The following is a 22,495-nucleotide window of genomic DNA, read 5'->3' as shown; positions in this document are numbered from 1 at the left end:
TCCTTTGAATCCTTGTTTGAATCAAACCAATCTGTTTGAATAAAATTGAACCTGTGAGTGAATTAAATCAAGAATGAAATCCTTGATTCACTTCATTCGATTTGTTGTCTATAAGAAGGTTTGTATTCTCAGACCTGCGATGAACACTTTGTGAATTACTGCCTTTACTTATATATTTCAATAAAGCCAGTATTGATTTTTCTGCACTGCACAGTTCACTTCTGTGAACTGCAGACCCAAAAGGAGCTGAACAGCTTAAGTCTTAACATGACTGCATTATAATTGCAATTGTCAAGCCTACCTCTTCACTAAAGCTTCGGATTCATTGACTCGAGCATTCCACTGGGTCGGTCCTTTTGGGATCACAAACGGGACCACCTGAAATGGGCAAAGAAGCCAACAAGAGCTTTTAAAATGGGCTTAAACTCATTGCAAAAGCCAACCACTTAAGCTGTGTCTTTTATTGAACCCTAGATAGAATTAAAGGAATAGTGTTTCCAAAAATCTAATTAACATTTACCACATTTTCCATCAATCTGTGGCCTGTACTTGTTACCTTGTATCTGGTACAAATGCGCAGAAAAGTTGAATTTAAAAACAGGTTTATATTTGCTGTTTACATGTTGTAGATACAAATTATTTTAGAAAAATATGAAGTAATTTAGATATGATGGTGGTTCCATGCAAATACCAAGGGTTCAATGATTAGTAGGAAGCTTAAAAAATTCAGTAATCTTAGATGTCCAGAACGACAAACAGAGCTGTAGATGTTTCCATAATAATTGAGAATGCTGTATAACATTAATAAAGATGTTTTAAAAAATAAACATCCGGAATGCGTCATATTTGAAAAGGGTTAATCAACTCCTAACAGAGGATTAGTGCAAACAAACATTAGTTATCATGTAATGACCTTTTGTAGTTTCTATACAACATGTAATATTGCATGTAATCTGAAATATATATTAATCAATATATAATGCATATAATCTGAAAAACCTGCCCCTAATAGACACCGATCAGGCATAACATTATGACATTATCCTTGTTTCTTCGCTCATTGTCCATTTTATCAGCTTGGTGCACTTTGTAGTTCTACAATTTCAGACTGTAGTCCATCTGTTTCTCTGCCTACTAGTCCATCTGTTTCTCTCCCTATTACCCTGTTCTTCAGTGGTCAGGACCCCCATGGACCCTCACAGAGCAGGTACTATTTGGGTGGTGGATCATTCTCAGCACTGCAGTAACACTGATGTGTTAGTGTGTGTTGCGCTGGTACGAGTGGATCAGACACAGCAGTGCTAGCAGTGCTATATATATATATATATATATATATATATATATATATATATATATATATATATATGCTTAGAAAAACATAAAGACATAATTAATAATAAGAATCTTATTTACAATTTACAACAACTAAAGTAAGTTCACAAGGCGAGACTTGTGGAGTCACAAGCCCAGCAAGAAGGCTGCAATGCTAAAGGCTAAAGGCTATTGTTACCTCAAAAGACTGGCAGTTTCTTACATGTTCAGTCCCTCTAAAAGAAAGCCAGTGCAAACTGAATATGACCGGAGTAATATGTTCAAACTTTCTTTTTGGTGAGCACATGATTTGCTGCATTCTGAACTAGTAGGAGCCTGCTTAGTTGGACCGCAGGACAATCAGCTACTTACATGTTACTGTAGTTTAATCTAGAAGTTATGCAAAAGCATGTACTAATTTCTGAATATCTTATAAGGTTTCGATATGCTTTATTTTGGATTTATTTTGGAAGTAATAAAACAGAGATATTATTGATATGGTTCTCAAATAAATAAATACAGCAAGGTCTTTAACTGAGGCTTTTGGTTGCGCAGAAAACAACAACAACCTTATGATCAAGGAGACAGTCTACAATCTAATTTCGAGCAGATTTAGGAGAAAGTTTCAGGTCTTCCAAGCTTTTATATCTTAAACACAAACTACTATTAAGTGTAACTGTGTCATTGAACAAGTAATTTAAAACTTTTGAATGGTTGTGTGTAACCAGTGCCAATATGTACACACACACACATACACGCACACACACAGATATTTACTGAATACAGAAGGACATGGTCTGGGGAGACTCACCAGGCTGTTAAGGTCAAACATCATCTTCTGAAGCCGTGTTTGCGCATCAGTGACAACAACAAATGTGTTTACTAGAGCTCGGCATTCATTTGCTCCCGTCCTCTCCTCTTCCTCCTTGCCTCCTTCCCCCACGAAGCTGCAGTTCACTGCTATGGCAAAGTTTCGCAGCTGCAGCTGTAGGGTCTGTGCAGATGTTTCCAGCTGTGAGAACTGCCTTATAAAGGCTTCTCGCGCTTCTGTATAGAACCAAGGAGAATGTGTACTCAGTCATTGATTTCATTTCCATGGATAAAGAAGAAAAAAAGTAAAAAAAAACAGCAGGTGCACTCATAAAAAGCCCTCTGAGAGTAGCTAATGTTAGCCTGCTGCTGGAAAAATGCACGGCAGAACATTTGAGATGACTATTCAGATCCGATTTTTCCACTTGTGTCAATAGAAAAATATGACTGAAAGAGACACTTCAGCTTAATTCTGCTTAAACTAAAGGAACAGTTCTGCAAAAAAATGTACACTACTAACCTCGTGTTGTCAATCAGCCAAGACATGTATGGTGTCTGATGTTTAATGAGTAATGGAACCTTCTCAGTTAGTAGAAATTAGTATTTTAGCTTTGCCATTAGATTTTTCACCTTGAATGGCCAGGAAATCTTCCAGGGCATTGGGCAGATAGTCCTCGCCTTGATGGTCATGGACTTGATTCCCAAGCACGTTTTGCTGATGCTGGTGCATGTGATGTGGCCGCACGTAGGACTGCGGCCTGTACCTCCTGCAATCATAATTGGAAAGCAGTCGCTCCAAATCCTGCAGTTTAGTTTTGAGTTTACTGGCCTGTAGATATAAAAAATAAAACAATATTCATTAAAAATTAAAGGCAAAGGAGATAATGCTTAAATAAGTTAACTCTCCTATGTCTTATGTTGTTTATATGTCCTTAGATGACCTTTCTTACACTTTGCTGAATTATTTCTTACTCATAGGTCACTGAAACAAGTGGAAAAATTCTGTTGGAAGTGCGGATTCCAGGCTTTCAATCAATATCACATTTGTGTTTGTAGGCAGAGGAAAAATATTTTATTATGTTTTGAGTTTCTTGTTTTTGAGCAACAAAAAAATGGTCTTATAACCTTTGAAATGCATGGAAAAAAGTCAGACTTAATGGTACAGAAATACAGATTACATTTAAACAGTAGTGCTACCTCTGCACCTCTAAGAGTTAAGCCTGAATAAGACATAGATAAACCAACTTCAGGAAGAACAGTAGATGAAAACACATTGTAGACTCAAAGGCATTCGAAACCCATTCACTCGCTGTGGTGCTATGGTCCTGAAAAATTGTTGATCATTACAACATTTATCACACCTTATTAACCTGAACCCAGCTGAGCCGAAGGCTATCATTAAACTAGTTAAAATGCAACCTTTCCTTCCCACGTATTCCCATTCAAAATGACTTAGCAATTAGAAATTGAGTGCCAGGCAGTGAGCATCAGCGAAATGCATCACACTCACTTAGACCAGGGAGGCAGTGTGTGGGTGAAAGAAAGAGTGCTTACGGTGTTTGCAATCATTCATTTAGAACGAAAATGGTGAAACTGGTCATTTTCCCCCAGCTGAAATGTCTAAAGCTAAAGGAGGTAGCTTTTAGTAGTAATTAGGGTTAGGGACAGAAAATGAGTGTTTGTTTTTAATATGGGGTGATAAGCATCTGGACTAACAGTTCAGTACATGAACTTTTTCATATCCTATTTTCCACTGACAGTTTTGTTGTTATATCATTGTGCTGGGTATTTAAAACGGACATGATATTAGCCCATGCTTGGAAACGAGCAACTACAACCAACAGGTGGCAGATCAAATGTTCTAAGTTCTGTAATTCAGTTCATTTTATTAATTTGTGTGTATACAGCTTGTTTACAACAGCCAGTGGCCCTTATTCATAAAAGTTACATCAAATCTGATCATAAAATGAGCGCACACAAATTTCATTTGCATTGTCAATCTCACGTCTGGTAAGAGCGTGTAAATTTGCGTGTAATAGTTTAATAATCTAAAAAAAATGATTGATTTGAAGTAAACTAACCAAACTAACCTATTATCAATATCATCTGTAATACCAGTAGTAATAAGAATAAACCTAGAAAACAACAATAATGCTAATAATTTGTGCAGATGGCAATCTAGTAGGAAACAGATGTACTTATTTTACATGCACACAGTTATAAACAAATGCTGAACTATTCCATGTTCTATTTAAAGACATATTACATTGTGCTTTTGTTTTATACTAATGACACAGAAGCATCTGATACACTGCAAACTAGCATTTAAATCTGTTATTTCAGGAAAATAATTACACTACATACTTACGTCTTTATACAGTTTTAAAAAATGAAGACTTTTTTTAATTTCACATTTTATTCTTCTGACTCATCATATTTGTAATACTATAAAGTTTGGGTGGGGGCAGCATTTGGCCACAAACTCTGTCTATAGCCACATATATTGGCTTATGAGCTTCCGAATGCTGTATTTTTATTCATTCCTTTCTGAAACATCTGCATGAATGGCGTGCTTTGTGTAAATGACATGTGAATCTGGTGCTGGTAGGCAGGGATGGGTAAGTAGCTAAGTAGCGCGCTACGGTTTGTACTTAAATACAAATTTTTGTAGCTAATAGCTGTAGCCACTACAGTTTTATGAAATGTAGCTAACAGCTGTAGCGCCTACAATTTTTTGTGTAGCTATAGCGAAAATTGTCGCTACAATTTCGAGCAAACAGACACGCACTAGTGATCACCCCTCACTAGTAGGCTTAGGTCAGGGGTCGGCAACCGAAATGTTAAGAAGAGCCATTTTGTCATTGCAACAAAAATAAAACCACCTTGGGAGCCACAACATTTTATATCCGTTTTTCTATCTTGGCTGTAAGTATGTCTCAGTATGTGCTGATGTGCTAGTATAGGCTAAAAATATAATATAAACGAAAACACACACTCACTTTGCTCTGCTTTAACCTTCAGCTCAGCTGTAGCCGCTTTTCTCGCATCTCAGGAAACTTTTCCGCCAGTTTCTTGTAAAATGTCTCTCAATGTTTGACTTTTACGAGACTGAAGTCGCTTTTCGCTCTGCTGCTTCTCGCTCGAATTGTCCCGTTCCACCTTAAATGGTGCCTGAGGCGGCAGATGGTGCAGCTGCACCATTTAACGTGGAACGGGAGAATTCGAACGAGAAGCAGGAGAAATAGAAGCGATTTCAGCTTCGCGAGTTGTTGCAGATTAAACGATTTTACAGTAAAGGAGGATTATGTTATTTTACCTAAAAATCTAGTTCTGCTGTGGAGCCACAACAGCTCTGCAGCAGTGGAGAGATTATTCAGGCCTGATTTTCAGGCCAAACAGAACCAGGGTCACTGATGAGAATTTTGAGGCTAAAGTGTTGCTGAAGTTTAACAAAGGACTCTGAATGTCATGTCTGTCTGTGTCTTGCTGAAATGTTTAAATTGGAGCAGTTTTATTTCAACAGTTGCACAAAATTGTTTGGTTTGTATCCGATTAATTTTGTTGATTTTTGTAAGGAAAACCTGGAATGATTGACTTTGCCTTTAGTCTGAATGTTTGTTGGATATCACGCCTTTGGTTGTGTGTTTGATTGCTGGTTACACTTAAACTTACATTTTTATCAGGTGGAGATACACAAACATTGTGACAATCAGCTTTGAAAGTAGCTAAAAAGTAGTGTACTTTCCAAATGTAGCTAAAAAATAGCCACTACTTTTTCTGGAAAAGTAGCTAAATTGTAGCTAGCTACAAATTTTGATAAAGTAGCTAACTACTAATTTTTCAGTAGCTATCCCAACACTGCTGGTAGGCTGGCACTTGATTTCATGCACTGAGGCTGATTCATCATTTTCACTCAAATCTCCACTTCTTATGTTGCACGAAAGTGTTGTCAACAAAGAAACAAGCTGTGATTTGGGCGCAACTGATAAATCAGCTTCAGTGCATGGAAATAAGGACCACATACAAATACTTTATTTACATATAATTTACCATGGACATGCCCCAATTTGCCCTCACATACGTAAAACGTACATGAAGCATGCCTGAATTCATGAAGATGTTTAGGAAGTGAGCCCAATAAAGCAAAAGCATTCAGCAGCTCATGAGCCAACAGTTGTCATCATGGGCCGAGTTAGGGCTTGAGCAGGATGTGCGCTAACCCCAGAGCCCTGGTCGAATGCAGCAATAATCATATATGAGAACAGATCTGCATCCCAAAGCTCCTGTACCCTATTACAACACAAACATCACAAAAACTGGAGCCATTTGTTTCCCTTTAGCTTTTATAAAATGCATAACTGCACAAAACAAAAGTTTGGCGTAATGGTAATCTCAGGAGATTTCGGAGAAGAATTCCTCGGATTTGCACGTAATGTGGGGAAAGCAGCGCTTGGATTTCTATTTACCTGAAATACAGAAATGCATTTATCTGTCCATGTGTAAATGGAATCTTCTATAGACTTTATCCTGATCTGAGACACATGAAATGTCAAGCTGCAGCTAAGAGTCAATCAGTCATAATGGAAAACATGGGGGGAAGCTGTGAGATGAATGAGGCTTGCAGGTCGAACAGCTGCACAGGGGCTTCTAATGGAAGGGCAGTCCCAAAACATTTGCAGGGTAAAAGCTGCATACCTGGCAGTAAAAATCTGCAGACAGTTTAGTTTCACACATTTCCAAAGGGGTCTTGTGGGATCTACTAATGAGGCTGAAGTGAATAGCTGGCGGTAGGTTTCAGGAAAAATATATGTTTTTATTTATTTTTTTGAATCCTAAGCCAGCAAACCAGCTGCCATTCATGTTTCAAAACTCTAGCTGACAAGCTTGACTGGTATTCATGAGGTAAAAGTGTTATAAACTGGCATTAAACCTAAAAGTCAGGATTGCGCCAAACAAAACGTATACCTCAAATCTTCCCTTTACCCAAAATGTACTTGATGAGTTATGATATATTTGGTGTTCAAAGTTTTCTTATTTGGTTCCACATTTGAAACATGAGGCTAATGTATTTAATAACAAAAGGGACTAATTTAGCATCATGCTAACTATAATTGCCTCAAATAGACTCCCTTATATATATAGACTACATGTATCACATACTGCAGTCCATTACAGTCAGTAAATAGAACAACTTACAGCATCTCATACACTCACTTGTGCTTGAAGCCACACTCACTTTCAGTCTGTAATCAAAAAGTATCGTTCAGGAATCGGTATGGAAATGAAGGTTTCACTATCGATTTTAAAAATTGTTAGCAATATATAGTATTTGTAAAACATGGAAAAGGCAGCACACGGCCACATTGTTGATGTTCTGTCAGCATCTGAGGCACTAATGACTATAGCCGCCCAAACAAGATATCAAAAAAAAGATAGAAAAAGTTTGATCCAGAAGTGTCGAATCAACATTTTTGTCAACAAACCAATGTCCCAGTATTTAAACAGTCAAAAAAAGCATTGTCAGAATAAAAAAACACTTAAAATGTATTTATTATCGTGCATTTTTTTTTAACTCTCAGTTGCTGTCATATTAGAAAATGCTGTGTGGTACAGTTCAACATCAACTTCACATTATATGCTGTGTTATTATAGAAAATGTTTTGAGATGAGTTGATTTCACAATACTGTGAAAACACCACTAAAGCCGCACTATGTAAGTTTTGGGAATTTGGAGACCTCTCTGGTGAAAATGTGCAATTGTACGAGATGTGCAGAAAAGCATTTTGTCACATTGTGTTTGTGCGTGTGACATTAATAAGTATAGATGTATAACATTATCCGAAAAACTTCCGCCAAATTTAAGTCAACCTTGATGACTTTTGAATGATTATTTCAGGCTTTTATGCAGTGACAAACAGCAGCGCACGTACCCCATATTTTAGCATGTTTACTCCTTCCTGACTCAGTAATGCTACTACTGTCAGTTTTAACAAAAAAATCTTACATAATGCTGCTTTAAAAATTGTGAAATCCTGGCAATAATTAACAGTACATATATTTTAATTCACACAGGGTTTACATAATCACCCATATTAACACCCCAAATTATGTGCCAGTGTAAAGGCCTAATCTCCAGTCAATGATTTCAAATTCCGCACTAATAGTCCCTGAGAGGGCCCTCTGGATTTCCTATAATAACCATAGGCAATGAAAGACTTCATTTGCGTGTTCAAAACTGATTCCTATTCTCTTCCTGGCTATCCTGCTCCCATTCTACTTTTGCCTCGAGAGGTTCAGGGTGCTTCCATTCTCTACTTAACAGTCATCCAGTCTGAAGCACTGTGATCGGGGAGCATGTATTTACATTTTCAGTGCAAATGTGGGTGGCATCTGTTTCGCTAGCTTTGTGCTCGCATTGCTGTTTGACAAACAAGAGCCACCTCGGCGCACTCGCTTCTCTCTCAATGGGGAAATGAAGCTACATGCCTCAGTAATTCTCTATTGTTGGGAGACAAAGAACAGCTTGGCTGGAAAGCACTCTTGGCAGTGGGTGATAGTGGGGCATCTGAATAGCGCGTCGTTCAGCCTCAACGGTAGTTAAATGTGTGCTGCGCTGAAGCGAAGAGCTAGGAGGCACAGATAAGTGCTTAATGGGTACAGTGGGTAGGGATATTGGATGCCATTGATACAGTGTAGAGGGAATTGTGAAGGTGTATGAAATATGTCTCGTGTATATACACAATCAAAAACATCTACAGTACTGTGCGAATGTCAGAGACCACCCTGCATTTATTTCATTTTATTCCAATGATAAAGGATATCAGGACATATTTCAGGAGATTAGATGCAAGATGTTCACTTGCAAAAGGGGAAAATCTAACTGGAGTTCCAAAAATTATTAAAAGATACAGAGACAATAAGACTCCTAACAACCACGCAAGACCTGGTAGACCATCAAAACTGTCATCATCAGATAAACAGTATGTTTATCTTTAAGAGATAACGAAAATCAAACTTCAGATCTGAAACATTCCACAGGTGTTTCTGTCCAACCTTCCACTGTGCGACCACTCCAAAGTCCTGATCAAAGTCCCAACATCTCTGAATGTATTTGGGATTACTTGGATTGTAAGAAGCAGAAAATGCAACCAACTTCTAGGACTGAACTTTAGAGGTGTGATAAATATCACTGCAGATTTCTTGGAAGAACTGAAAGCAGATCTCCCAAAAACAACAAAAGCTATAAAAAAGTAAAGAGTGCAACCATTAAATACTAAAACAGTAACATTGTGCTTAGCTGTTGAGACTTACGTGTTATTTTCTGTTAAATATATGCTTTTTGCTTTTCTCTGAAGTCAAAAAATGAATAACTTGTACTTAAGGTCATTTTGACTAGAAATTAAATACATTAAGGGTAGTCTTTTGCACAGTACTGTACTGCTTATTAGTCATGTAATCAGGTACACCTACCATATAGGTGCACTTTGTATATTTACAATGACTAGCCATAGCCTATTTGATGATGCATCATTTATTAGCCACCATTAGTGCACCATTCACTAACATTCCACAAACCTTGTTGGGGATACTGTTGTGTTAGGAATGCTTGACTCAAATAATATCTTCTCAGCAGTGGACTTGGTGGTCCCTTTGGTGATGTAAAGACTTGCTAATAAATTGTGCAGTGACAGATACAAATAGCAAAGTGCAATTATAGAGCAGGTGTTTCTGATAAAGTGGCAAATGAGTGTAGATACAAGGTAGGTGTTTCTAATAAAGTGAAAACTTCGTGTAAGGCTAGGTGTCCAGTACTATAACACATACAACACACACATCCACACACAAACACATACACACACAGACAGGTACCTGGTCTCTGATGAGACTGTAGCACACTGGACACTCCTCACACTGTTGGGTCACACGATTTAGGTAGTAGTTCAGCTCACATTTGTCACACTTATAGCCCACAAAACCTTGACGACAAGGACAAGTCCCATTGCTGTGGCACTGCATGGAGGTCGAGCCCATGGGGTCACAATTACAGGCTGTAATTTTAGAGACAGACGACAGACAGATTGTAACAAGGCTAAATATTCTACGCGCTTTCTAAATTCACATGCTTATAGTGTTGCAGGGCTGCACAATATCTGCAAAACATTAGTACTGCGATAAAATTGTCTTGCAAAATAAAAATGCATTGCTTGAAATGTTAAAGAACACCTTGATTCACCAAAACATGCACAGAAACACTCATTCGGACCTGTGAATTGAAGTTCACAGTACATAATAAAAAATACTGTTAAAAAAAGCCTTGCGCGATATCAGTGATGCAAAAGCTTATATCTTCATAACAACAGACAAATGATATACACTGACCGGACATTTTATTAAGTACACCTCTTTGTTTCTACACTCATTGTCCATTTTATCAGCTGCAGTGTCTGATCCGCTCGTACCAGCACAACACACACTAACGCACTACCACCACATCAGCGTCACTGCAGTGCTGAGAATGAGCCACCACCCAAATAGTACCTGCTCTTTGGTGGTCCTGTGGGGGTGACCTTTGAAGAACAGGGTAAAAATAGCTAACAAAGCATGCACAGACACAGATGGACTACAGTCTGTAATTGTAATAATACAAATTGCACCTATATGGTAAGTGGAACTGATAAATATAGACAAAGAGTGTAGCTGCAAGGATGTGTGCAATGAAGTAGCTGGTCAGTTTACTGTGCTGGCCTATAGTGTAGCGATGCAAGATATGGCCAAAAATATCATATCATGATATTCTGTTCTTCCAAAAATGATAGTATAGCAGTGCTCTATTTTGCTTAGCATCATCATTAGCTGATTTTATATAGCATATGTTTGGAAATCAGCTATATCGCCTGGTGAATGAAGCAAATCTTTCAGACAAATACAAACATTTAGCCATGGAAAAAATGAAGGAAAAAAAAATTCTGGGTCGGATTTGAGGATGTATTGTAAAAATGTGATGGGCTGTGGATGTGGCCCACAGGCTTGTAGTTTGAGACTCCAGGTCTACATCACGGTTGGTCTTGGACCTGGTTTCGGAGTTGATAACTATACCTCTGCAGCCTCTGGAGGAAAAGCCAAAGAAGCCCATTCGACACAGATCACATTGCTTGCCCTCCACACCTGTCCGACACAGACACTGGCCTGTAATTGGGTGACACGCTGGTGAGGAAGAGCCAATAGGATTACAATTGCACCTGTAAAGAAGAAAAGAGAAGCAATTTTTCTGTGAAAAATGATCATAAGAGCACAAATAAAGGAACATGTCTAGGTTTCATTTTGACATTTTGCTCATAATAAATCATCTTTCAAGATGCAGATTAAAAGAACAGTTTAGAAATCAGTGACTTTGATGTAGTATGTAAATACGGGTAAAGTTTCAAAGTGTACAATTCATTCCCCAGTCAATACAGCAGATATATTGAAACTATACCGTTAAATGGCCCATTTAGAATCCATTGTTTTAGTGTTGTCATAAAAACCAATGCATTTACATACATCCCCCTACAGCAGTTTAGCCTTACCCATTCACTTGAAAGTTATAAGCAGTGGTTCAGCATGGACTGCTTTTTAAATGATGCACAATACAGGCCAACCAATTGTTTACTTAAATCAGTCATAAAAGTACAGTAACAAAAACAACCTGTTTCATTTGAAAAGATAAGGAGAGGTTCACCTTTGTGAATGTTTTGTTCATAAACCCACACAAACATTATAAAATAACCTCAAGAGAAGAAAATCATTTACCAAAAAATGTAAGATGTGAGCCCCTTTAAAATATGCTACATACACAAAAAAACATTTATTTATTGATGTATTTAACCATATATTTACGTATTCTGTAAATTAAAAGCATAAACAAAAGTTTGGGCAAGATCCAGGCTTCAATATACCTGCCTATACTGTTTTTAGCTGTGCATTATTCTTTTGTTCATGTTTAGAGAGATGTGAACATTTCAAAAACCACATATGTGAGTCTGAGATTATTTAAAGGGGGATTTCACGGCTGATCTGACCTATACAACACTAATATTTATGCTATCTAAAAAACGAATCATGCAGGAATGGTTCACAGCTCCAGTGCTACAAAAAAAAAAAATAGAGGACACCAAACATGTTATACCTGGTTGACTACATAAGAGATAAGTGAAAAATGATTTAAATTAGATTTTTTGCTGATCTAGGTAACTCTGTGGACCAGTTTCCCAGAGCCAGATTAAGTCTAGGCCTAGACTAAAAAGAATTTCCAATGGCAGTAGTCCAGAGCTAGGCTTAATCGATCTCTGGGGAACTGGCCTAAAATGTTTTTAAGAAACCAGAAAACAAAAACTGGAGTGATAGATGAAAGGAAGGAACAGTGTGTGATGAGAAGGAGGTATGTGTTACCCATGACCCACCTCTCACAGCCCACACCTGGCTGCAGATTAAAGTAGCCGGCCTCGCACTGACCGCAGTCTCGTCCAGTCACGTGACTGAGACACAAACATCGGCCGGTGTCAGAGTCACACTGGCTTGATGACAAGGATGTGCCGGCGGGGTTACAGGCACAAGCTGAGAAGCAAAACCAGAGATATCAATCCACACACGTACATAATTAGAGATGGGAAAATCAATCGGTTATTAGATGCAACTACGATTGTCTACTTAAAGATTGTCATTCATAAAATGTTTTCGTTTTGTGTACTGTGACAACCAGATTTATAAAGTAGGACACTTTGGCGTCCTACTTTTAGTCACAAACGTTGTTAGTAGAGAAGAGTAGATTAAAATGCAGCCTCCTTTTTGCTTTAGGATTAACAGATTAAGGAAATTTAGACTTACTTTTGCACTTCTGGGAAGGCCTGAGGGTTCTGTCCAGAGCGTTGCCATAGTAACCCGCCTGGCATCTTTCACAGCGATCCCCCGTTGTGTGACCTAAGCATTTCAGGCAGCGTCCAGTCACGTGATCACACACACCCACCGCGTTGGGGTCTATGTTCCCGTTACACTCACACCTCACGCACGGCCGTACCTCGCCATCCCAACCGAGGGGATTGCCATAGAAACCATCCTCGCACAACTCACACCTGGTTCCTGGAAATGCAAAACATTGCAAAATACATCCACGCCAATGATGTTTGATTACAGTGAGATTTAAAGTGATACCTTGAAAAAATTGTCACATTTTCTACCCCAAATCTAGACAATCAGCCAAGACATGAGGCATCTGAAGTTTCTTTTGTTTTGTACTGGAGCTACAAGGCTAATGTAGCTAACAATAAATATAAGGGTGCTTTTACACTTGCAGTTGGGTTATCTTGATCCAGACCAAAGCAGGAAACGAGAGCGTTTATATACATTTACTAATCTGATCATTATCAAATTTCAGTTATCTGATTATTCAAGTGGCCATGTAAACTGCATGCTCTGATTTCTTAGACTGGAATAAGGCCTAGAAATCTGATGAAGAAATCTGATAGAGAGAGCTGGATTTTAGCTCAGTAATTGGGTTTTCAGCATGGATACCCTTACTCTGATTTCTTTCGTTCAGTCTGTGCAAAAACTGATTGCTGTCCTGGAGATAGCAAGCAGCGTTTAACACAGCATCCCCAAGATGGTAACAAAACACCTTTAAAGCGATGCTGACGAATGAATGACGAAATGAAGAATTTCAATATTCTTCTTTGTCTAGATGATATATATTAATATTTTCCACTAAAGTGCCCCAATGTTTTAAAACAAGCCTCTGTATCATGTTTGAGTTTTACATTACGTTTAAGACATGTCTTATTCTGTGAGTTTATTTGGAGGTTGCAGAGCAGATATCTGATTACTCATGTAGACTCCAGAGTTTCCAACTATCTCATTACCTGAGTGCATGTAAACGTTGAACTGACTGAATCTGATTTTATGCAGTTATCAGGTTATTAAGTGCATGTAAATGCTAGCACTGATATATTGTTTTGTTTTACTTCTGGTTCACTTAGCATGTTTTTTGACACTGAACCAAAGCATTTAAATCAGAGATGTTCAATCTTACCTGCAAAGGGCTGGTGTGGCTGTGGGTTTTCATTCCAAACAAGCTGGAGCACACCTGATTCCATTTTTTAATCAGTTAATCTCAGTCTTAAACAGCTGATCATGTGAGCTCCTGTTTTGCTGGAATGAAAACCTGCAGCCACACCAGCCCTTGAACGTGCTGAATCTTGCTGTGCTCTGGCTTAACTGAGTATATCAGTTTTATATAGGTCTTGTTTTCATCTAGGTATGATCATATTCAAGGTAAGTAATAAGCTGTGAAAGACTGTTTGTTACTGTGAATTTCCAAAAAGCCAAGTGGAGTAAAATCACTGTGAAAATACACAACCATGGGCATCTTACTGTTTTTAAAAATGCACAAACGTAATGTTTTAATATGTAATTTATTTATGTGTGATGATATCAAATATTTTATAATGCTTTGAATGTGCCTCAGCCTCATTTTGAACTGAAAATATTAGCTCTATAATTTCCAATTATGCACAGAGAGATATAACAACACAACAATGTGTCAAAATACCATTAGAAATTCATCATCTGCAGGTACCAAAGCAGACGGGTAGGGAGAGACAACGGTTCATTTTGTGCTTGATCCATTTAGACCAGTGTTTCTCAAACTTGCTAAGGTGGCTGCAGAACATTTTCGGTAGTTGTATTTCAACTCTGTAACTTCTAATTTTGTCAGGTTATTAAATCTGCTTGAGTTTATCTAAAAAGGTACTTTAAATATGGCAGATGTTATTAAACATTATTAAAATTTATGTGCCAACTAATCCAGTGCCAACTTAAAAAGTTATCTGTAATGTCATAGAACAGTGCCATGCTGGGTCAGCGAAAGCTAAGGAGGAAGCTCCTAAAATGGATAGGGTTCTGGTAAGACATGACCCTCATTTGTAATGTCATATTAATGACCAGTGGGGCAGGGAGTGAGTGGGGGCAGCATCACATACTTTCGACAAAGAGGACCATAGATAGAACTGCTGGTTCTTTGTCTGTTGTTCTTCTATAATTCAACAGAACTGCAATAGAGTTTGTTTGGATGCAGGTTTTCTTGGGCTGGTTATTTGGTCAGCACCAGGGTTCTTATGGCAGCTCTGCCAGTTTCTTAAGGAATCTCAAATAGACTTCTTTTATGTATGACACTATTATGTATAAACAATGGACAAACAAATTTCAGCCTTTGTGGTGGCTGCTACTACTATTTTTAGCTGCAAAACATGCTTTTGTCTATTTTTGCTGACAGAAATCACATTAGCAAGTGTATTGGTGATGATGCAGTTTTAGGCTATTGTGTGATGTTTCAGGCAAGCAGTTTGCACAGCGCTAATTAGTGGGGTAAACACTTTCATTGTTGTTAGCTACATTAGCCTCATAGCTCCAGTGCAAAACAAGAGAAGCAAATTTAAAACACTACACAGATCTTGACTGCCACATTTGGAATAGGGGGAAATCTGTGTAAATTAGATTTTTCAGTAAACTATCATTTAAAACTTTCAGTATAAAACTGATTTGTTTATGAAATGATGTCCAAGCAATCATAGTTGAGGTAACAATATACTGTACAGCAGTGGTCTCCAACTCTGGTCCTGGAGAGCTACCTTCCTGCAGAGCCTAGGTCAAACCACAATTTGCCACACCTGCTCCAGCTAATCAACCTCTTCACAAGTATTAGGGTTAAGCAAGGAGTAGAGCAGTTTATTGGATACAGGTTGGAAGTAAACTCTCCAGGAGAACAGATCTCCAGGAAAAGGGCTGGTGGCCACTGTTGTGTAGTGAATATCTGAAATTGAACAAATCAAGGAGACCAAGACTGACCTCTCTGATTGGCTGGGCAGTTGGTACACACCACATCCTGTGTCTCTGGCACCTGGGCACATGCAGTACGGTCCGGGCAGGGACAGGGCAGACAGTCATTTGGGCTGCCAGTTAATGGGTTTCCATAGTAACCATCCTGACAACGCTCACAAGAGGGACCAGTGGTGAAGTCTGTGCAGTCACACACACCTAGAGTAAAACACACACACACACACGGTCATTTTGTCCACCCTACCTGTTACTATATATGTATATATATATATATATATATATATATATATATATATATATATATATATATATATATATATAAATCAGAAGTGTAACTTTTCTGAGAAATATTAATATGTCTCTACCAAACTGGACCAGTTTTCTGCACTTTTTGCCCTGAATTTTTTTAATCTCAGACATAGTACACCAACTTCTGACATTAAAAAATGACAAAACATAACTGTTCCTATGTTGATGCAGCCCACGTTCGATTCATTATGGTTGTGATGTCACAAAATTGAACCTATTTACTTACAACCATCCATTTAGCCATGGCAGTTTAGTCCATCCATTCATGTTAAAGTGATATGGAGTGTTGTTACTGCTGACAGTCAGTAGCTTTTTGAATAAGACATACATAATAAGACGAACATACAACATTTACATATATCTGTCTTGCAGGCACAGTAACCAAAACAGTCTGTATAAAGAGAGGTTTGAAAATGAATTGTGAGTAGTTTCATTACATAAAACCTCACAAATTTAATCAGAGGACTTCAATGACAACAAAGATGTAGAATATAGACTCTCTAAATGAAAAATAGCAGTGAAAATACTGTACAATACTCTGTTAAAAGATCAAAAGAAAGAATGGCATCCTGCAATTTTGACGGGCCCTTGCATGACATCAGAGAAAGGCTGACTTGTTAAACATGAGACCGGCATGTACACATAGCCAAACAGAACCTTTCCGGGTGAGATCACTTGGCACAAACAGTTGACATAAGCATACACACACTTCACTGGAGGGTGCGAGACTCGTGAATGCAGTATGAGTTTTTCACTGAAAAAACAAAACAAAAACAAAAACAAATTGGAACAGGCTTTGGCAAGTGAGCAGAAAGGCCAGAGCTGGAGGCTGCAGAATGTAGCTCATAGGTACAGACAGGCAGCTCAACTCTCCACCTTCTATCCTCAAACACACAGCCCCAAACATACCACTGGGCAAGATGCAAGCTCCATACTGATTCCCTGCTCAATTTCAGATGCCTTAAGGAAAGCAACACCACAAGCGGAATGTACTGCTGTTAAATGTGGAATCACTTAAACTGTACATGAGAAGGTATTCTTAGACATATTATTCAATATTTAAAGTTTTAAGGGGACAATAAGAAACTGTTAAATGCAAAATAGTATGTAGTAATAATCTATAAATGTTGATTTCTTGTCAGGTCATTAGCCAAAGATACCCTCTTCTAATTTGTAATTTTTATTTTCTTAAACTTTTTAGGGTGAGCAATACCCCTGTGTGTGCACTTTGAAAGCTGACAAATGATCTGCTACTTGCAATGGATTCTGATGATCCATAATACTTTTATTATTTTTTAGTGACACTGCTGATCACTGCATATATATCAAGCACCTTGAGCAATATGCTGGAATCAAGGTATTAGCACTCAAATGTTCAGACATAGAGATCAAACATTACAGTTAGCATTATAATTTTAACTAGCAATATAATTTTTTAGCAAAATAATTTTATCTTTTCAACTGCTAAGGCCACCTGTGGTTCAATGTTAGGACGTATTTTATTCTCCAGTGATATGTTACCTTAAGGACAGATTATGAAGAAACTTTATTTATGTTTCCATTGCTATGCTGATGGTATACAAATATAGGCCTATTTCTTGCCTCAAGATTTGATCACCAGTTTTTGAAGCATTCTGGATTTTAAATTTATTACAACTTTGTTCTAGCTGTTACACAGCTGGGATCAAATAGCGGCCTGCCAGCCAGATTTAGCCCATGAGCAAGTTTTCTTTGGCCTTGACTCATACTCCAAACCTTTTTTCAGTTCTATTAAAATGAAATAGACAGCAGGCATGGTGCAGAGCACGTTAATGCTTCATGAACTGTACTTGAAAGCCACTTTGTTCATTATGCTAGCTGTGTAATTGCAGACCAGATAGGTTGGCTAAGCATTTTGGATCTCTGTCATAATAAGAACTTATCTTTGATCTATTGATTCTTGATGCCCTGCGATGGACTGGCGACCTGTCCAGGGTGTATCCTGCCTTCCGCCCAATGACAGCTGGGATAGGCTCCAGCACCCCACCGCGACCCAGAAGGATAAGCGGTTTAGATGATGTATGTATGTATGTATGTATTGATTCTTGAAATCAATTTTCCTAATTTCTACCACTGCAAAGAGAATGTTAAACTGATTAGTATTATAGCAGTAAGCTAACTGGTGATTATTTACTGTTCCACTGGGCTTAATACTACTTTTGGCAACTCTAATTTCATCACAGACATCTAAAACTTACAACAAGCATTCAAGTAATGTATTCTTCAATTTTAATGGTGCAATTTTACTTTAGACTTGTCTAAAGTGGCTTAAGGCTAGTGTTTTTCTCTTTCAGTGATGCACACAGAAACTGCTTGAGTGCCCCCTTGTGAAGAACCTTTAGCCTGCTAAATGTGAGGGAGTGAGTTAGTGAATTATTAACTAGGCTCATGAGTTGCTTCATAATAACATAGATTTAAATGTTTGAACTTGCTTGATTGGATTGATTTATTATGGACGCCAGGACAAATTCTGTTCAGTATAGGCTTCAAAATCTTTAGATAGATACAGTTTGCCTTGGAAAAGATCCATTGTTAACATGTATGTTGTGTAAATGAGTGTGAGATTGTACTCATTCTGTGGTTGAGACAGTAAAGATGAATAGGGTAATGTTTTACAATAGGATACTTTTTTGTGCTAAGGTTTTGTAAAATTTAGATTTAGACATGCAAATGAGGCACTCATTGTTTTATTTTTTTATGTTTTTATTAATAGAACACTGCACTGTTATTATAAAACATTTTTGGGCAGAAATCCTCTTATAAGCAACATTAGGATACGCTTCAGAATATGCTTAGGAATAAACATCTAAAATTTCATGAATGCAAATATTCTAGATGCTGAGATGTTTGTTTCTGAATATAGAGAAAAACTGACCTTGGAGATAAACAGCTTTGAAGATGGACCTCGGAACTGCATTATCCAGTGAGATCTCAGAGAACATGCACAATTTATGTGAATGCTTTCCTTAGTACAAAGGAAATTATATGTATTTAGATATTTTATCTAAACAAGTGCTATATGACATGACACGATTGTGCTAAGTGTGGCGGAGCTTAGCCTTCATTCAAATAGCTCACTATTAGAAAATGAGTCTGGAACCTATAGACATAACCAGATGCTGGGTTTCTTCCCTGGCGATGCTCAGCCAGACATTTCCTGCAGCCGTCTTACGTTCCTGCTTGTTCTTGGGGTGTTTTAGTTTCAGTTTTGTCCTCAGTAAATGAATTGTGTGTACCCTTAAGAATTTTTCCCGCTCCTTTTGTCAGCAGTCCTATTATTAAATACACGGAAACCATTTTCATTGGCAGAAATACATTCCTACTCCATAACACTACCTCCACCATGCTTGACAGATGGGGTGGTATACTTTGGATCAGTTTCTTCCCTTCTCCATACTGATCTATGTCTCATCTGTTCCGTACCTATATGGTTTTTCATATATGTTTTGGCAAACTCTAATCTGGTCTTCTTTTTGAGGCTTTTTAAATCTTGTGGTAAACCCACTGTATTTACCTTGTTTACTTGTTGATTTTCCAGCCTAATGATGGCTTGCTTCACTATTTGGACTTCATATTCAGAGCAGCAAACAGCAAATGTAACAGATTCCAAATACACATACCACACTTAAAATCAACTCTAGATGTTTTATCTGCTGACTTACTGAAATACTCAGGGATTAACACACATCCCTCAGCATTTCAGTAAGAACAACTGAGCAGCCAATTGTCCAATTATTTTTGAGCCTCTAAAAGGGGTTGCTGTGTATGGAAATGGTTGTAAGTCCTACACCTAAATTTGGATATAAACACCCTCAAATTAAAGCTGAAAGTCTGCACTATGAGCTCATATTCATTGTTTAATATCTACTGTAATGTGCTGTAGTAGACAACTAAAATAACAGTAATATTCATGAACCTGACTGTATGAAAGAGGGTTATTATGAATCATCTACACCTCTGTTCCTCATTCTTGATGCATCTAAGCTTTAGATCTTTCACAGCTTCTTACAAAATAGCTGAAATATGCAAAGCTAATGAGGACTAACATGATATTAGAAATATTTTATACATGTATTTTCAACTAAATTGGTTTTATATTATTGAAACAGGGATTTCAAAGTTTCGAATGCTCAAACACACAGACTTGTACAGGCACACACACGAGGGAGGTGGGGAGGCTTTATTGATTTTCCGCATTGACAGATTCAGGGCAGAGAGTGCACTGCCGTTTTTCTACAGCAGAGGGCAATGTGTCATTAAAGTTCGATAAAGAGAGACAGACTCACGTGTGGCCAGTTCAGAATCTAAATCCAGCCTGACTGTAATTGCTTTAGGGATGCATTTTGAAGAAAAGGCATGGGGAGGGGTGAGTGCAAATGTGAAAAAAATAAAGATGAATATACAGACAAACAAGCCCCCACGCCAATCCCTCGGGGCTAACCATGTCCCATGCATGATTCCAATATCAAAAACCACATTAGAGAGAGTGGAAACGTCGCCCAGCCTTCAAAGCCCATTCACTTCATAATCTCGTTGGCTCATTCCTAACGGACAAGCGAGGAATAAGTCTCTGAAATTGATTTTAAGTCATTTATGCTCCGAATCAAATCCTACGCGCTCTCTGAAAATATTAGATAAAGCTTGACCGGCGAATGCATGTCTAACTGCTTGGCTGCTCTGTGAAGCAGCTGAAGAGAGAACGAACCAGAGTGATGGAGGGAAAAGAGTGGGTCTGATACTGTATCTGCTTAATACATAAAGCCTGAATGAATCTTGTTCATGACCCACTGCATATAGGCTGTGGAGGACACAGGAGACGCAGGAGTGTGAAGGGCAAGAGGCCTGAGTGATCAAAGGGAATCACACACACACATAGACTCACAGGGGGGTAGAAGTGAAAAAAGATGCTTCTTCCCAAGAGAAATATAAGAATATCTCAAACCGTGAAATGAAAGAAATTTTAATGAAGGGTAAATATAACCTCTTACACTGCTGCACATAAATTCATGTCCCTTAGAAATAAACTCACAACTTCCAAAATATGAAACTTGCAAATTAATAAACTAATAAACTAAACACATTGCACACTGAGACATGTTAAAGTAGGTCTAGGCTTGTGCTGGTAAAAAAAGTACATAACTATTGAAGAACAGGGTAAAAGGCGGCTAATAAAGTACGCAGAGAAACAGATGGACTACAGTCCATATGGTAAGTATGAGCTGCAGCTGAGGCTTCTAACATTTGCATAGACGTTTCTACTTTTGATTGAACATTTTTGTCATTGTACTTCATTTTTTAATTTCATATTTCAACAAATATTCAAATGTCAAATTTTATTTTGACAGCACTACAAACCAGGCCTTAGCTGATGGTTAATTCCCCCGCAAATCATTGCAATTAACAAGTTCAGTGTGTCTTTCTGTCACTGAATTCAACTTACAAGCCTAAGTATAAGCCTATGTGGCCATACTGGCTGATAATCTGTCTTGCTTCCTAGCAGTCAGAACTTCCAAATATCAACAGATTGAAAAACTCAAATAAACAGAAATTACTCACCAGTTCCCTCTAAAGTGTAATAGCACCATTCAGAAGTTCCAACTTTTGTTATGTTTATAAAATTCATGCTGTCTCAATAAATGCAAGACTTTTTTTAGCAGTTGGGAAAGGTGGAGTTTATTTCAAACACAAGTCAGTCATGTTCTTCCAATGGACATAAAATGTGGAATAATACTATTGTTTAAAGCTTTTACACACTTAAAACACTTAAGATCCATAATATGTTTTAATAAATGTGTTCTGCTTTGTTTTATGTACATGTATTCGTCTCAGCTCAGCTGATGAAAGCACACTAAATATACATTCCATTTGCTGTGACATAAATGTTCAATTGTGAGAGCCAGTAACCATGGAAAATAATTGTGAACAGCTGTAATAATTGCGAGCTGGCTATTATGTAATAATTGTGACAGGCCTACGTTAAAGTAGGGCTGCATGACTTTCAATTGCATCGTAATCACAATTAGAGATCATGAACTTCACTTACCTCTCTTCAACATACCAGTGTTATAAAGAACAGTATACATATTTACTTCTTACCTCGTAAAACTTTTACTATGTGTTATAGAAGTCAGATACCAATAGAAACAGCTATTAGAAACAA

At 37.8% G+C, this 22,495-nt stretch overlaps 1 protein-coding gene across 1 annotated transcript in view; it reads right to left on the bottom strand.

The window, feature by feature from the left end:
* lamc3 (laminin, gamma 3) overlaps positions 1–22,495 on the bottom strand; it is a 193,949-nt gene that overhangs the window by 13,890 nt on the left and 157,564 nt on the right. The window contains 8 exon segments of the mRNA XM_036579937.1: positions 302–378; positions 2,123–2,358; positions 2,752–2,950; positions 9,991–10,169; positions 11,218–11,360; positions 12,561–12,714; positions 12,985–13,236; positions 15,997–16,185. Of these exon segments, the coding sequence (XP_036435830.1) occupies positions 302–378; positions 2,123–2,358; positions 2,752–2,950; positions 9,991–10,169; positions 11,218–11,360; positions 12,561–12,714; positions 12,985–13,236; positions 15,997–16,185 (1,429 nt within the window).

Source organism: Colossoma macropomum, unplaced genomic scaffold, assembly GCF_904425465.1.
Source record: "Colossoma macropomum unplaced genomic scaffold, Colossoma_macropomum, whole genome shotgun sequence".
NCBI lineage: Eukaryota > Metazoa > Chordata > Actinopteri > Characiformes > Serrasalmidae > Colossoma > Colossoma macropomum.
This window is presented reverse-complemented; position numbering and strand designations above follow the sequence as displayed.